Source organism: Macrobrachium nipponense, chromosome 20 (assembly GCF_015104395.2).
Source record: "Macrobrachium nipponense isolate FS-2020 chromosome 20, ASM1510439v2, whole genome shotgun sequence".
In the NCBI taxonomy this organism is placed as follows: Eukaryota; Metazoa; Arthropoda; class Malacostraca; order Decapoda; family Palaemonidae; genus Macrobrachium; species Macrobrachium nipponense.
The window spans coordinates 74,911,674-74,930,022 of NC_061089.1; the positions used below are offsets into that span (position 1 = coordinate 74,911,674).

The following is an 18,349-nucleotide window of genomic DNA, read 5'->3' on the forward strand; positions in this document are numbered from 1 at the left end:
AAGAGTGACTAGGGCGGCTGGGTGTGAGGCGGCACTGGGTCTTCGCAACGGACTGGTGCGGAGTTCCTCCTCTCTCTTACCAGAAGAGATGGTGGACGCTGCAGTGGAACGACGGCGCACTGATGACAGTGACCGTCTAGTCCACCAGGCAGTTTCGAAGGTGTCTGGGCAGCCTCGAACGACCGCAGCCAAGCCCAAGAGCTTGGTTAGCGCTTCCTCTGTGGCCAAGAAGATTGCATCATTGAAGCCCAAAGGAAAGACTCTGCCTTCGACTTCTTCCAGGGGCGGTCGTCCTCAGCCCCCCTCCCAGCCCTCCTTCCCTCGAGGGGGAGCGGGGAAGAAGTCGAAGAGAGGCGGGAAATGCTAGGGACGGCGTTCCCCCTCACCTGCTGCCGGAAGTGGGGGGGTGCCTGGCAAGCCATTGGGCAACATGGCAGCGTTACGGAGCGGAGACCTGGATAGTAGACGTCCTTCGGGAGGGGTATCTACTACCCTTCGAGTCTCGGCCACCCCTCACCTCCATCCCGGTCCACCTTCAGACCTACGTACCTGGAACATCAAAGGACGTAGCCCTTCGGCAGGAAGTCCAAGCCATGCTGAGCAAGGGAGCTGTGGAGATCGTCAGGGATCATTCACCGGGCTTCTACAGCCATCTTTTCCTGGTGGAGAAGTCTTCGGGGGGCTGGCTTCCGGTGATAGATCTCTCTCCCCTGAACCGATTCGTTCGCCAGTCTCGGTTCACCATGGAGACGGCACGTTCCGTGCTCGACTCCATCAGGGAGAACGACTTAATGCTTTCGGTGGACTTGAAGGACGCATATTTCCAGATACTCGTCCATCAATCCTCCAGGAAGTACCTCCGCTTCTTCCTCGACGGGACGGTGTACCAATCCAGGGCACTTTTCTTCGGTCTTTCAACTGCCCCACAAGTGTTCACGCGAGTATTCACTCTGGTGTCTGCTTGGCCCCACTCGGTAGGGATACGTCTTCCGAGGTATCTTGACGACTGGTTGGTCCTGGCGAGCTCCCGCTCGCAGATGCTACAGGACAGGGATCGACTTCTCGAGTTCTGCCGCAATCTGGGGATCGTGGTGAACTTCGAGAAGTTCGATCTCAAGCCCAAGCAGAGGATGAAGTACCTGGGTATGCTGATCGACACGGTAGCAGGGCGAGTCTTCCCTGCAGACTCGCAGATCAGCAGATTCAGGGAGGCAGCCTACCAGTTCCTGTCTCGGCAAGAACAGTCAGCTCAGCAGTGGCAAGTCGTGATCGGCCACCTGTCGTCACTCGAGAAGTTAGTCCCTCACGGGCGTCTGTCTTCACCTGCGGTCTCTCCAGTGGAGACTAAAGGAGAGTTGGTCACAGGCAACTGACCCACCTTACTTCCCCATGTCCCTCACGGAGGAGGTGAGGCAGGATCTAGCCTGGTGGCTGGACAACAGGAACCTCTTAAGAGGAGTGCCTTCACATCAACGTCCTGGAGCTCAAGGCAGCGTTCCTCACTCTCCAAGAGTTCCAGGACTGCTTGGTGGGACACTCAGTGGTGTTGATGTGTGACAACACCACAGTAGTGGCACACGTCAACAAATGGGGGCCTAGTGTCCCTCCCGTTGCACCAGTTGACGTTGCAGGTGCACAAGTGGGCCGTGGCCCACTCGGTAGAGCTGTCAGCCCGCTACATTACAGGCAAGAGGAATGTAGTAGCAGACAAGCTCAGCCGTCGGGATCAGGTGATAGGGACTGAATGGTCCCTACACCCAGACGTGGCGGAAAGGCTCTTCAACCTGTGGGGGCGTCCAGTAGTGGATCTGTTTGCCACCCAGCACAACAGAAAACTTCAGGTTTTCTTCTCGGCCGTGCCGGACCCATGGGCAGCTGCAGAGGACGCTCTTCAACACCTGTGGGACAACCTCTTTGCGTACGCCTTTCCCCCCATTCTGCCTGATTCGCAAGGTGATCAGCCGAGTGCTGGTCACCCCGAATCTCCGGATGATCCTGGTGGCGCCCGAATGGCCTCAGGCCATTTGGTACCCAGACCTGCTGGCTCTGCTTTCAGAAGCACCGAGAGAGATTCCCCCTTGGCACAACCTTCTCGTCCAGCCACACGTGGAACGGTACCACCAGTCAGTCCAGTCCCTACATCTTCACGGCTGGCTGTTATCCACCATCTCTTGCGAGTAAGAGGCTTTTCTCGCCGAGCAGCAACAGAGATGACTGGGTATGTGAGACAGTCCTCTGCAGCTGTGTACCAGGGAAAGTGGGCTGTCTTCTGTGGTTGGTGTCGTAGACGGGGTCTATCTCCTCTCAGAGCCACTCTTCAGCAGGTAGCGGATTTCCTCGTGTTTCTTCGCCAAGACAAGCTCCTCTCCGTCCCCACAGTGAAAGGATACAGAGCCGCCCTGGCCCTAGTCCTGAAACTGAGGAGATATCTCGAATTCGCTCGAGATCTCCCTGCTTATGAGGAGCTTCGAGAGGTCTTGCCCACCCAGGGAACTCAGGCCCCTGGGGTGGGAAGTGGCTCTCGTCCTTAGGGTCTGACTCGAAGTCCCTTCAAGCCACTCCGAGAGTCGTCAGACAGGGATCTGACCCTCAAGACCCTCTTCTTGCTGGCCCTGGCATCGGCAAAGAGAGTAGGGGAACTGCATGGTCTTTCCTTCAATGTCAAGCACTCCAGGGGATGGGGATCTGTGACGCTCGATTTCGTCCCGAACTTCGTAGCGAAGACTCAGAATCCTTCGGTCCCTTACGACCGGTTCGAGTCTTTCACAATCCCCTCCCTAATGGACTTCACCAACAACGATGCGGATGAGATGCTGCTCTGTCCTGTGATGGGGCTACGGCACTATCTGAAGAGAACTCGGCACCTCAGGCCTGATTGTCGACGCCTCTTCGTTAGCACCGGGGTGACCAAGAAAGAAGTATCCAAGAACACACTTTCTTTCTGGCTGCGTGAGGTGATCAGGAGGGCGTACGAAGCTGATGGTAGCGACGACATCCGTACCCTTCGTCCGAGAGCCCACGAAGTCAGAGGTATTGGTCCTTGCCTTGCGTTCTACAAGAACTTCTCAGTGGCGCAGGTCCTGAAGGCAGGGGTCTGGTCCAACCAGACCACCTTCACCTCCTTCTACCTTTGGGATATAGCCCACAGGTCCTTGGACACTTTTTCCTTGGGACCCATGGTGGCTGCTCAACACGTTGTGTAGTTTACTCAGCACCCAAGCGGACAGAACAGCATCACACCCTTGTGTGACTGCATGAATGGATGAGTGAATGAGTGTGACTGGCTTCTCTTCCCCATCTTTTTCTCCCCCTCTACCTGTGGGCAGAGGGACGCGGTCGTCACTACGCTGGAACAGGAGGCGATGCAGGTAAGCTACTCGACCGAGCCCCATCCTATCCCTTTCATTAGGGATAGGAGCGATTATCCACCACTTCCCCCGACAAGGGGGGGAAGTGGAAGCCAAGAAGAGACAAACCCATGACTTCATATTGCCTTTTGCAATAGGAACAAGTTCTTGCTTGCTAGTTTTAAGAGGTACGCTTGCCTCCCTCTTATTACTTGGGTCCAGAGGTCTGACCATTGATCCTGCGGTACATACCCCGATTATTGGGCAGAGGCTAGGATCCCTCCCTCTGCTCTTACGACCAGGGAGGGAACCAAGGTTGGACAAACACCAGTATGTTCTTAAGACTCAGATTCCACCCACCAAGAAGTGAGTCTTCGTATTGTAAAGGACCCATGGTTTGTATTCGTATCGGAACAAATAACAATTTGTCGAAAATTGTATTTCTCCTAACTATACAAACCTGAGGTCCTTCACACATAGTCCCACCTCATGCCACCCCTCACTCTGTTTTTTCTTAGGCCTAAAGCAAAGTGCATCTTCACCAGTCGTGCAGTATGCGGACTGTCGGACAAGCAGGTAACTACCGAACTCCCTTGTTCAAAGTTTACAACCGGTTCCAGCTGCCGCAAGTTACATTCCTATTGTAAAGGACCTCAGGTTTGTATAGTTAGGAAAAATACAATTTTCGACATTGTTATTTTCCTAACTTTTTTTTTTTAAGCTAGCCATGGGCTGGAGAATGCAAAATCTAAACATGGAGGTTGTACACAGCAACGAAAAATATTGATACCTTTAGCAATTTATACTACATCAAGTTTATTTCCATACCTTTTAAATTATCTGTAAAAGAAAACTAGTATTGAAATGGCTTTGTCCATCCACACTTTTTCAGTTCTTAAAAACTACTGAGGCTAGAGGGCTACAAATTGTTATGTTAATCATCGACCCTCCAATCACCAAACATACCAAATGGCAGCCCTCAATTTTCAGTAATGTGCATCTGGCAATGCTATAGGACAGGCTACCATCGGGCTGTGGCTGAAAGTTTGATGGGCTGCATCTCGTACAGCATTGTACAGAGACCACTAAAAGATAGATCTTTATTTTCAATTTACCTTGAGTATACGCTATACAGAAAACTCGATTGCGCTGAAGAAACTTGGGTGCAATTTTTACTTGTTATATTGTGTTGCATTTACCTTTAATTTTTTCTTTAGGTAATGTGCCTTTTAGGTACTGTTGTCTTTCTGTTTTGCCTGCATCTTCAACATTATGACTAAATTTTAAACATAAATTTCTATGAAATATATTTTTTAGATGATTTCTGTTTAGTAAAATATAGCCCAGAAATAGATTTTTCCTACGTCAAAATCCCTTTCTTAGATTATTACATCTTAGTACCTTTTTAGTTCTTTTTTTGCTGCCCTCACTTAATTGAAATGTAAAAAGAAACATTTTATGACAATATTGTAGTTTATCAATTTTTGGTATCTTCCTTTATGTTCTCTTTTGATATTAGTAAAATGAGAGGTTTAATTATAACCACATTGATTTTATTATGATATAATTTAGAAAAATTGTCAAAAATATAACTATATTCTGTTGTTAGTACACCATAAACAGCTTAAGGTTAATAACCTACGACAGTAGCATTACCATAATACTATCACTATTATAGTTATTGAGAGGAAATAATAGTTTACAAAAACAAGATTTATTATTTGAAATAGATACCTAAATTTTCAGGCTGATAAAATTGTAATTAGAGCTAAAACATTTTGGATCACTGGACCCTAGAAAATTGTAAGAGTTTAGTCTTCTAAGAAAAATAGATATTATTAGGACCAAATTTTGAGAATTATGGGTAATTATGATGTTTTAAGAATAAAAATTTGTCATGTCATTTAGTGGAATATGACTAAAATTGGAAATGAAGGCAAATTGGGAAATGCTAATTAACACTTTTAACATCTTATAATAACAATAACAAAACTAGTAAATGTTTCTGGAGAAACTAGTAGTATCAATGTTCAATATTATCGCTACCAAGTATTGAAACTGACGCTTGATTTTTCTCAGAAACACTTGTATACTTTGTATTACACTAATACCATATGAAGAGGAGGTGAAGTTTTTAGGGATGATTTTTGATAAGAAGTTAGCATGGTATTAGTCATATTGAATCCTTGAAAATTAAGGTAAAGAAATCCCTTAACATTTTAAATGTAGTCTCAGGTTTTAACTGGGGTGCTTAGTATGGTTGCCAACTCTACTCTTCAGCAAGTACAAGAAAACTTGAGGAGTTGGATGTAATTCATCATGATGGTCTACATATATTCTCTGGTGCATTTAAGGCATCACCAGTTGAAAGCTTATATTCTGACACTGAAGAGCTCCCTCTAGGTTTACGTTGAGAGGAACTAGTACCGTGGGCTATGTTCACTTCAAGAGGTTCCCTGAAAACCCTGCAGCATCCATTCTTAACAAAAATGATTCACATCAGTTTGCAAACGCATCAGAGCCTTTTTATGTGTAATAACCAAAAAATTAAAGCATTGCATAGCTTTGTTACCTCCTTGGTTGACCCAGAACCATCACTGTCATAAAGCTGCTGTTAAAAATTTTAATCAGATAATGTCATCGAAGTGAAGGCTCATTTTCTTGATCATGATCAAGTACATTCAGGTTCTGTTAAACTATTTGCTGATGGATCAAAACCATCAAGTGGTGTTGGTTGTGCTGTTGTTCATGGTAATAGTTCATATGTTGGCAGACTGTCTAATATTGCCTATTCTTACAGCTGAATTAACTGCATTAGCCAAATCTCTTGCCAGTTAGAAACAGATGCAAAGACACTGAATTCCTTAAGGTGCCGACGCGAGACACGAATCGAAAAAACACACCATGTGCATAAACGAAATTGCGAACACATTCCAGAGATCTGAGGTAAAGCCACGGGAAGGTTACTTCAGGTTACCGAGTAAATGGGAACAGACTAGCGCGTGTACATTCGCGTGTTCAATAGCATGTGTGTATCCGTACATCTGTTGGTGGGCGTACATACGTACGTCATTTACAGTAAATGAGATATAATCTCTAGTATGTGAATTAACAGGGAATTAGATGACAAACTGTCATAGTGGTCACAAGAGACATTGGCGTAGGGAAAGGTGCTAAGTTCCGTTGAAAAGGTAAAGTGAAAGATGTTGGAAGGTTATATATTTTTTGTAGTGACATGTGTTCAGTTCTAGAGAGAGGGGAGTGTGATGCAACACTCATTTATTGACGAACTTTTAACATTTCACTGTTTGATAATTATATTCTTATTTTCAGATGGATTCGAAGTCACCATATACAATGGGATCTCTATAGACTGGAGTTGACTTATTGATAGATTATGATTAGTCAGACAGAATGAGATAAGAGGGGGTACTTACTTAATTATGATTTTGGGAAGAATATGATAGTTAAACCCTGAATAGGTGCGACAGGCTGAGCACGAGCTGAGGAGTGTTTCAAAAAACATGTTTTTTCCCCCCCATAAATCATCGTCTATCTCGAATCTGGGTGTGATTGACCTGCAAGAGGCCAGCAGAATACACACTACAATCCTGTCAAAACCTGTGTTTGCCTTGCCTTTGTCCTTTCCCCTTTTCTGAGTAATTGTTTGTTTTGAACATGTGTGGGATACAAAGGCAAAGTTTTCAAGTAGTGATTTCCTGTCTAACACTGTTGACACTGGGATAGTTTTGTATTGTTGGAAACTGTAGGTAGATGGTGTGTGTACATTATGCATGCCATTGGTTGTGGCTGAGATGCCTTATATTGCCATTTGGTCCAATTTCTTTCGTATTCTCTGGGCATGGATATCATCAACTTACTTCTAACGGAATTAGAAAGTGATGTTGATGATAAATTTAGAGGTTGATGACACCTCTATGGCAAAACGCTCAAGTTTGTGTAATGAAGGGTTGGAGGCGAGGGAGGTGACCTTGAAATGATTACGAGACGAGGGGGAGAGAAGGGAGTGGGTCTGTGCCTTTTCTGGTGACAGATTACATCAGCTTATGTCAATAAATCATCGACACTGTAGAGAGAGAGAGAGAGAGAGAGAGAGAGAGAGAGAGAGAGAGAGAGAGAGAGAGAAATATCATTTCTGATATGACAGTAAATTAAATCTTAGTGCAGATCTTTTTACATAATTCCGTTCTAGGATAATTAGTTTATTCTATAAAAAAATCAGCCACTTCTATTTCATTTAGGTAGCAAAAACAATTCGTGAAATTTTGACTTTTTTTGGCCAAAAAACGTACCCTTTTTTTTTTCTCTCTCTTTTCTGATTTTGGCCTCTATGGTTCCAACACTTTTCCTGGCAGTCACATATTGCAAATAGTAGTTTTAGAAAGGATTCCATCAATTTTTGTGTGCATATAGCGTATTTTGTATTTTTTTGTAAATATTTCGTAAATTATTGTTGGAGAGAGAGCCAGAGAGAGAGAGACAATAACATTTCTGATATAAAAGTAAATTACGTCTTAGTGTAGATCTTTTTACATAATTCCATTCTAGGATAAAATGAGTTTGTTCTTTAAAAAAAATTAGCCACTTCCTATTTCATTTAGGTACCGAAAAAAAATTGTGAAATATTGACTTTTTTTTTTTTTTTTTTCAAAAAACTTATCCTTTTTTTCTCATTTCAGATTTTGACCTCTATGGGTCTGACACCTTCTCCGGCAGTCGCATATTGTAAATAGTAGTTTTAGGAAGGATTCCCTCAATTTTTGTGTGTATATAGTGTATTTTGTATTTTTTTAAAATATTTTTGTAAATTATTTTTTATATACATTTTTTTAATATATTTGTAATAAATATTTAATTTGTAGATGGGTATGATTTATCTTCTCAGTAGTGTTCAGCAATGGTGAAATTGATTTTAGAAATTAAAATGTACAGCATAGCTACAGTTTTTTAATTTTCACGAATTTTTCTGGTCGCTCGGGTCGAACTCAACCCCACACACCTTTAAAGGAGTACCAAAATAGCGAAACCTATTCATGGTTAAGGATTTTAAGGATTTTCTTTAACTTATTTTATTCTTTTCTCATGTTAGCTGCTTTGGGAAATAAAAATTATATTTTTGTTGTAGCGGGAGTTTGAATTTGCCTAGAGCTTGACAATTGAGATTTCAGCTAGCTTCAGAGGTGGCACACAAAGGGGACTATGAAAGGTAAGATCATTCCCAGTTTGGAGTTCTCTCCAATTATTTAAACGAGCATCATTTTGACCCTCATAAGATATATTTTTTACTATTTTTCACACTAAAGGGTATATTCATATCCTAAATGCAAAGTTACATTTTTTTTATGAAGAATATCAGTTTTTACCAAATATCAATTTTTACCACAGTTTTAAAATAAATTTTATTTATTCAGTTCATAAATTCATTGACACACAACTCAAACTAAATTCATTATAGCATTGAATAATCTTTTGGATTCCAGTGCTTGGCGTCAAGCTTAAATTCCATATTCCATTCCATTTAATTTAATTTCCTTTCCATTCCATTCCATGGATATTCAAGACCGTAATAGATGGTATCAAAACCTGAAGTTTTTATTGCAATACACTTCCTGAACACCTGAATTAGCCCTGGTCACTGACCAGCCCGAACAATATCCCCACCTATTTACCCCACTAAGTGAGTAATTTTAACTGTCAGGGTTACCAACGTTGCAGGTAAAATCTAGTCAAATTAGTTACTTGTGTTACCATTGGCAATCTGATGCAAATACTGGCCACCACAGGTCCGTCTCCTCAATTGTTCTCTGTTCGCATGGAGAGCCGGAAGTATTCCTGCTCCCAGCGAACATTTGGTCTTTTAGCCAACCCTCAAAGTGTTTACCGAGGCCTTGATAGGGTTTTGATATCCTTGGCTTTCGTTTACATATCTCTTCCGATTTTCCCTGATGTGGATCATATTTAGATTGTTTTTGGAACTTCTCTGTTATCGTTTGGAGGAGATGGACGAGCCTCATTAAGAAAATCCTTACCTCAATCTCTGCTTCATCAGCCTCACCTCCAACAGCTGCTGGTTGAGATGTCGGCATGCTTCATTCCTGTGCTATGTGCAACAGATGAGTAACCTCAAATGACAGACATTCTTTTTGTTTTAGCTGTACGTAGGGAAGTGCAATGCTTGTCATACATAGGGGTAAAGAATGTAAGGATTAGTTCATTAGATCACTTAGAGGACTACCAAGACCAAATAGAAGATAGCGGCAAAATCGCGAAAGTTAAGCAAAGAAGAGCTGGGTAGGAACGGTTCAGAATTGGAGGACAGAATGCCTAACTTGTTTGCTGATTTTATGACAAAGCTAGTTGAAATAGAGATAGCAGTAGTAGCATAGGTGATACTAATCATTCTCTTTCAGCTCCCCTGCCTGTTCTAGAACCAGCCCTAACGGGTGCCGGGGGTCATGGAGAACCAGACCCGAAGGGTAGGATCTCCGGCCCGCCACCAGCACGGAGCAGGCAGTGTTTAGCAGGAGATTCCCCGTTAAGGTGTAAGTTCTAAGGTTAATGTAAAGTTAGGCCAGGGACAGACGAGTAGCGGTAATAGGTTACATAGTATTTAGGAAGATAAGTGCAGGTTATATAAGGTTCTCTTGGGTTCGGACTCCCTAGTAGTGTCTAGTGTGAAGTTTTGTTCTTTATAGCCATCTTTGGTTCTATTTCCTGCATCGAATTCTTTGCAACAGAAGGTTTCTCGTCCGTGGTTGGTCGTTTGAATGTGGTTTCGGTTTTGTCTGGTTTTGAAGAGTTGGAGAGTTGATGGGTGTTTCTCAGATCCTGGACTGTTTGACAACCTCATCACTTAGGTTTCGATGGGGTTCATATACCTGACTAACATTTTGCCTGGGTGTACTATGTTCTTGTCAAGGAGAGGAGGGACTTCTTGTCAAATCATCTGCCTCAGCACTATCCGGACATTCATAAGAAGGTTCTGTTGAGGGCGCCTCTTGTGCTCAGCAACATTCTTTTAGAAACAAGATGTCTCCTTGATGGTCAATTTTGTGTTGTCATCATCATTATTAAGAGTCGCAGCAGCATTGTTGGATGATCATATAGCAGGTGACTGATCACAAATGCTGCTGTGTCCAGTTTGAGATCTCAAAGTTTATTTGTCACGTACTGAGGAACTTTTACCTCGTCCAAGAATCTTATTTGGTTTCCCCTAGGTGTCCATGTCGTTCCATTTCCAAAGTGCAATTAGTTTATTCTTGCGAGGGGTTTTTAGTCAAGCGTCGGTTGGTTTTTCATCACTTTCAGAGCCTTTGGGTTGGGCTTCGTGTCTAAGGGCACAAAGTATCACGGATGGCTACCCTTCAGTTTTCGGGAGGAATTTTTCGATGTCTGTGATCTTGGAAGTGGTTATTTGAGAGTCGGTGTGGATTTTCACAACACTCTACCCTAGGGATTTTCAGTTTCTTCTGAGAAAGGTTACTCGCTGGGTCCTGTCGTTGTGGCTAACTCAGTTTTATAATTGGCTTGGTATCGTTAGGATGTTAGAAGTATGGGTAGTCAGTGATAGTCTAAATGAACTCCAGTGTTTCTGTTGGTCAAGCTTAGAATGAGTGTATTGTTCTTTTAGGTCCTTGAGGTTAGGCAGATCCAGATGGTCATGTTGGAATAACTACAACTTCTTCAGCACAGTCATCTGCGTCAGTGAGCAGTAGAGAACTTGAAGGTCCTGCACACTCAACTTCTCCATACATGAGAGGCTGAATAGCCAATAGGAGGTTCACTGTTACCCCTCTATACATAAGAGGTATAGAGGGAGGTTCTTCAGACTCAGGCGGTACCTTGGACTCAACACTGACTGTGTGGCACTTCCTCTGAAAGCATCCTCACCTTCTGAGTTGGATGACTAGATGAGGAGATTTGTTTTTACCTCCATTAATAAGAAGTATAGCTTACCACATGGGAGGTACATCTGACTCAGACGATACTTAGACTCAACAGATGTTGAAACTTTCTTTGCAAACATCCTCACCTACCGAGTTAGATAATTAGGTGAGGATACATACATTTATACATGGTAGGTTGATAATGAGTTACCTGCATATGCTCCGTGGACAGGTCGGGCTGAATTAGATTGATCCCACCTCCATTAAAATTTTGTTAATCAGGCTAATTTAGGTGTTCAGGAACTGTATTGCAATATGAAGTTTCATAATAAAACTAATATTTTAATACTTATCTGAACCTGAATACCTGAATGATTCCCACCCTCCTCCCCACTTCAGTTTGATTTACGTACCCACTTAGTGGGTAAATATGTGGGGATACATTTTGGGCTGGTCAGTGACCAGCGCTAATTCAGATGTTCAGGTAAGTATTATAATATTAGTTTTATTATGAAAAACTTCATATTTTGATCATAAAACTTGCCAAGATATGTTAACAGTACAATATTTATTAATTAAGATTATCAGAGATTAAGGAAAGAGCTTACCCTCAAGAGCTGCATTCACACATGGTTTTGAAATGTACTAATTTTACTTAGACAACCAAAACCTTTTTGTACTTGTATGAAAGAAAACTGGGGCACTCAGTTTTTACTTTCTGCGACACATCAAAATGGGGATACCTGGCTTGAGTACTGTATAAATTACCAACCCACTCACTGTTGTTATTGTAACATGTAGATAATAATTCTTCAAGAATTATGGCACTTATTTAAAAATGCAAGATAGGATGAAACAGTTGCCCAACTCCAGGAGTTACGATTGAGTACGGAGAGTAATATTTTAATCATCATCCTTCCCTTTTAGGAGTCTCTTGATGTTGAACATTTCATCTTTTACTTCGGATATAAGAGTTTCTAATTTCTTTATTCTTTCACATATTTTCTCATCATCTCTTGCAGTAGTAGACTCCTCTGTGTCATTTCCCTTCTCAATTTGACCAAGGTAATATTCAAGAAGTGTTTGATTTCTGTGACTGTCTGTGTATTCACAAACAGTACACCACCGTCGGAACCAGGGAAAGCACATATCATACCTGAAGATAAGCCGGGTATAGAGAACTAGTCTCCTGTATCCAAGATCAAGCTCTCTGCCTCTGGATTTGACTGTTCTTTCCTTGTTAATTAAACTAACGATAAGACAACCAATTGTGGTTATGAATACAAAGAATATGATATTGCTGAGAATGGGGTACGATAGCTGCTCATTAACAAAATTATCAGCATACCCTAGATCCAGTAGCATCCAAACTATTGTGCTAGCTATTGACTGGTGGAATGACACAAAAGCCTTTTTCTCAAGCAGGAGGAGGTGGAAGATAAAAGCAAAGATAGCCACGAAGGCTATAAGAAAGTATACTACCTTGAGAAGGATTTCTAAAAAATCTTTTGCAATTGGTAAGAACTCTGATGTTAGAGCTTGATTGACAGCATTGATTAAATGTAACCAGGCCATCAACACAGCGAAGATTCCACACTGCCAAGACCAGTCCTGGAAAAGATGTTTTGTGAAAGACTTTTTTGGTTGAAGTTCAATATTTCTGTTGCTTCTCTTCCATTTTTTTGTGCATGAGGTAATAATTCTATGAATTACAATATATAAAATAACAACCGATTGAAAGGAAATTAAATTAAATGGAATGGAATATGGAATTTAGGCTTGAAGCCAAGCACTGAATCTACAAGAAAATGTGGTAAGGAAAAAGTAGTACTTTTTCTCAGCTAACTCAAAAAACCACATACATAATATCTACATCAATATTGTAAAACAACAATATGATAGGTATGTATGAAGTTTATGAATTTAGTCGAAAACATTCATATGATATACGTGCAATAGAGTATAATCATTTAGGGGCTCTGAACAGCTGGGTCAAGAGTTCATTTGTATAGTAGTTGGGTTATGTTTTTTTGTTTTCACTGGATGACTGAATGTTTTTGTTAATTGAAGATGCTTTAGTTTCATAAGCAAATTGATTGAATTAAAAGTCAAAATACTTTAGGTTTGACTAATTTGTTCCTTTTCAACTGTTGCCATTTGGAAAACATTCCAAAAGCATTATCCCTTAGGGGGCAAATGACCTCTTGTCTCTAGTGCTGTGGCCTTGGTCTTAAACACAACCCATCCATCTGCGTTAGGCTGGAAGTCAATTGCCTTTGGTCCAAGAAAATGGAAGTTGGTATCAATGTAATGTAACTTCAAATAAATGATTAAAATGATTAATGTAATGAGAAAACATAAGGTTGGGCTGCGGTGGTTATATCTTGAAGAATGTAGTAAGTGCATATGCACTACAGACCGGTGCAGTGAAGAGGTGAAAAATAAGTTCTGGAGAGATATGGATGAAGTCATGACATCAACAGAAATAGAAGAAAGGTTATTTGGGGGGGGGAGGGGAGACGGGGGGGGGAGAACTGATTACACATCGGGTGCAATCGAGAAAACAGTAGAATACATGGAGGACATGGCATGGGAGAAATGAATGAGGAAGGAGAGCTGATAACAGACTTTGCACTGACATTTGACAAGGCAATTAACAACACCTTCTTCACAAATGATGACTCTGTGACATACAGTAGTGAGAGAAGACAAACGTAGATAGATTTTTTAATATGCAGAAGGAACCATATAACAGAAGTGAACAATTGTAAGGTCATTAAAGGAGTCTGTGTTAGCAGACAACACAGGCTAGTAGTGTCAGATCTCCTGTTAAGACCAGTTGGAATGGGGAAAAAGGCAGTCCAACCGAAGATAAAGTGGTGGTGATTAGAAGAGCAAGAGATTAGAGAGAAGGAAGCAGTTCTTAGGGCTTTTTGGCAGAAGATGTGAACACCTGGTGGAATGATCCTTAAAATAGAAGAATTATTGGGGAAGACATCTGGTAGAGGACCCCCAAATGAGAGAGAGCTGGTGGTGGAACCCTAACACCCAAGATAAAAGAAAAAGGAAGCAGGAGTAGCCTATGACAGGAATCAATCTGAGGAAAACAGGATAGCTTGGAAAATTGCAAATGAAGCTAAAAGGGCAGTAGTACAGGCAAAAGCAATTGCAATGGACAAGCTCTATGAGAACTTAGAGACAGCTGAAGGCCAAAAGAGAATACACAAGATAGCAAAAACCAGAGGTAAATTAGCAAAGGATCTAACACATATCAAATAGATCAAGGACAAAAAATGTAAGAGTTTTATCACAAGAGGAAAGCATAATAGCTAGATGGAAGGAGTACTTTGAAGAGTTAGTAAATGAAGAAAATCCCAAAAAGAGATGGAAACCCTCATGAAAGAATAGTCCAGGATATCGGCAGAGAAGAGGTTAAGAAGGCACTGGATAAAAAGAAGGGAAAGCAGTGGGACCTGATGGAATACGAGCTGAAGTGTGGGAGTATTTAGGAGAGGAAGGCATAGACATCCTGTAGGATTTAATGACCAACATACATCGCCAAGAAAGAATGCCAGATGTGGAGAAATAGTCTAATGGTCCCAATCTACAAAGGGAAGGGTGATGTGCAGGAGTGTGGGAACTACAGAGGAATTAAACTGATATCACATACAATGAAAATATATGCGAAGATTATAGAAGAAAGATTGAGAATGGAAACCACAATTTGTGAAAAACAAATTGTTTTTTAAGCCAGGAGAGAGCACAGTTGATGCAATATTTGCACTTAGGCAGACAGTAGAGAAATATGGAGAGAAAGAACTACTTCTGGTGTTTATTGACTTGGAAAAACCATATGATGCGGTACCTAGGCGGGAAGTATGGAGGTGCTTGAGAGAGAAAAGTGTTTCTGAAAAATATGTCAGAATAATGAAAGATATGAATGCGAAGGCAACCATGTAAGTAGAAGCACTGTTGAAACTACAGAGAAGTTCAAGGTGAAAGTTGGTTTCCACCAGGGTTCAGCCCTTAGTCCCTACGTGTTTGATGTTATGATGGATGTTATAACATCAGAATGTTTGTGCTGACTGTTCTAACAAGAGAAGGTGTCCAACTCAAGCTAGGAAGACAAAGAACATGCGAGTAGAGGCTTAGAAATTAGCAGAACAAAGACAGAATATATGTGGACAGGTGGAGAGGAATGGCAGAGAACAGTGAAATTGGGCCAAGAAAACATAAAGAAGGTTAGCTCCTTCAAATATCTTGATTCTGTTATGAGTGAGAATGGAAACCTTGATGCAGAAGCCAGTAATAGAATTCAGTTTGCATGGATAAATTGGTGAAAGTCATCAGGGATACTTTGTGACAGGAGGATCAGTGCAAAAGTTAAAGGAAAGTTTTATAAAAGCATAGTTAGACCAGCCATGCTGTATGGGGCAGAGACTTGGCCAATAAAGAAAGAACAAGAAAGAAGAATGGAAGTGGCTGAGATGAGAATGCTGAGGCGGATGTGTGGTGTCACAAAAAGAGATAAGATCCGGAATGAATCAATCAGGGAGACAGTCAAAGTATTAAGAGGTTTCAGAAAAAAGCTTGGGTAAGAAGACTCAAATGGTTTGGTCATGTCATGAGGAGAGAATGAACACGTATGAAAGAGGGTTATGAACATGTAGGTGGAGGGCAGAAGAGTGAGGGGGAGGCCAAAGTTCAGGTGGAAAGATAAATTATTGAATGCCATGAAGGAAAAGGGTCTAAGAGAACAAGATGTACAGGACAGAGGAAGATGGAGAAGGCTGCCTAGAAACAGCGACCCCATATAGAAATGGGAAAAGCTGAAGGCAAAGAAGTAGTAGTGAGATAACTTACTTCTTGTAGAAGGCCAAGACTTTCCTGGTAACACATCCCTAGAGGACAAAAAATCAATATTGCTGTGAAGACCATCTGACTGAGTTGTGTAATCACATGTGATCTCATCTCTCGACTGATGTAAATCGACCCAAGCTATGGTAAGAAGATAAAAAATACATCAGTGTCATGAACATGGTAATGATGAAATCTTATGCAGTTATTTAGCTCTTAAAGGTATTTAAAAAAACTTAATAAAATAAATTTATGTAACTGAAAGGGAAATAGAATACTTTACCTGTAAAGGAAAATTAAAGCCATTTAGAATCCATTTAGAATTCTGTTCACCCAAAGACTTTGGAAGCTAATTAAATGTGCATTTGTTGGCTACTCAAATGGATAGACAAATGTGAAAAATTTACAAGCAGACTGATGTCATGGTAACATCAGTTATCTGATTTGACTGACCATTTCAATAATGTGGCATGGGAACATCAGTTATCTGATTGTTTGACCATTCCAATGATGTGAATAAATTCCAAACAGACCTGTGGCATAGTAACATCAGTTATCAAATAGTTTGACTATTCAATAATCTTTCTAATGAATGACAATTTTTTTGCTTTTCTCTTCATGAAGAACAAATGAAGAAATTCCTGTTTGGTAGAGTTTTAAAAAAAGAAGGGTTATGATCTAGGAACTCTGCTTCAGTAAAAGGTACCTGTGCTAAAAGATGCTACATCATTGTCATCTGTGAAGATATAGTTTTATAATTACCACACATCATTCTAATTATGAGATACCTTTACCCTTTAAAGTTATCATCCTAAACTAGGTGCTAGATGGTCCATTTTTTATAATATATGTTTTCATATCCCAGCTAAGATTCCTCACGCCTCATCAGTGAAATGCACAACCTCTTCTTTGGAACTCTACCCCTCATTGCCCATTTCTATGATTGTTAGCATGTCATCATGAACAATACAGTGCACATTGCTAGTGGCCAGATGTTTGATATATAATATATGATTCTAGCTTTATATGGGCCAAGATTAATTGTATAGCATTCAGTGACCAAGCTGGCTTAATCTCCGTAGGGATATGATGTAGTAACCACTCACCATACAGATCACTGGGTCAACAGATAAAAATCCTTAGCTGTGTGCGAGCAAATACGTAGTACCCTGGTTGATAAGTCTGTTACTATAATGATGGAGATCAAAAGACAGGTGTTGACATAGGAAAAACCTGATTTTGGTAGCTGCTGTTTGTACTTGAAGGAGTTACACTCATAGTTCCCCAGGGCTCCATAAGACACACCAACCAGTTACAAAGAATTCTTTTATAGGTGGTCTCGGCCAGAAGTGCTCGTTGGCACAGTGATAGAATATAAAGGACTCAGGACTGGAGCTCTATCTCCTGTCCTACAGCAATTGTCGCAGTTATATGTCCCACATGCATAGGTGTGATAACAGTGTATGCCGGCCATCTTCGTCATTACATGCCAGGTCTGTGCAAGATAAATGTTTATCCCAGTCTTGCATTTTCATCAAGGAAAGTGGGTGGGTTTGAGGACTCACAACGGCTACCAAAAGTAGGTTTTTTCCGACATCAAAATATTTGACAGTGTAACCACTGTTTGTTCTCAAAGGAGCTTATAAAACAAGTTAACAGGTGATAAAATGGTGTAGCTCCTAATAAATAAATCCCAACAACCCAGATAAATTTTTGGTCTGAAGTATAGCTACAGGTTATTAGCTATTTTCTATACTCCAGATATCCATAGGGTTTGGCAATAAAGAGCAGGAATCAACACACGAAGCAATATATGTATTATTCTTTGTGGCTCGAAGGTGTCTTGCCTAGTTATGTCTGGTGTGGCTGTGGGATTATTGCGCCTTCCCCGAAAGTATCTTGGCATGACCACTACAAGCTGCCCTTGGTTATTAGCGGACTCTGTTAATGGCGATCCGATTTTATAGCGCTTGTATAGTGCCATAAAATCAGCGATTTATGGTTCCATAACATACCTAACAGAAGTGCCATTAACCGAAACACGGCACCATAAATCACCAAGTTTCGGATAATGGCGCTTTTCACTTATCAGCACCCCACGGAGAACGGAACCCCCGCCAATAACCGGGGACTGCCTGTACTGTCATGGTAATAGTGTTTCAGGAATTTTTTTATTAGGTTAAGCCACAGGTTATCAACAGTTATCTTTATTTTAGATACCCTTTAGGGTTTGGCAAT

The 18,349-nt window shown here is 41.3% G+C and overlaps 1 protein-coding gene across 1 annotated transcript in view; it reads right to left on the reverse strand.

Moving 5' to 3' along the window:
* Positions 1-4,894: 4,894 nt before the first annotated feature.
* Positions 4,895-18,349, reverse strand: part of LOC135195227 (ankyrin-3-like) — a 73,152-nt gene continuing 59,697 nt past the window's right edge. The window contains exons 8-9 of the mRNA XM_064221499.1: positions 16,118-16,252; positions 4,895-12,865 (exon numbers count right to left, since the gene is read on the reverse strand). Coding sequence (XP_064077569.1) covers positions 12,158-12,865; positions 16,118-16,252 — 843 coding nt within the window. The 3' untranslated portion in view covers positions 4,895-12,157. The remainder of the gene's footprint in view (positions 12,866-16,117; positions 16,253-18,349) is intronic.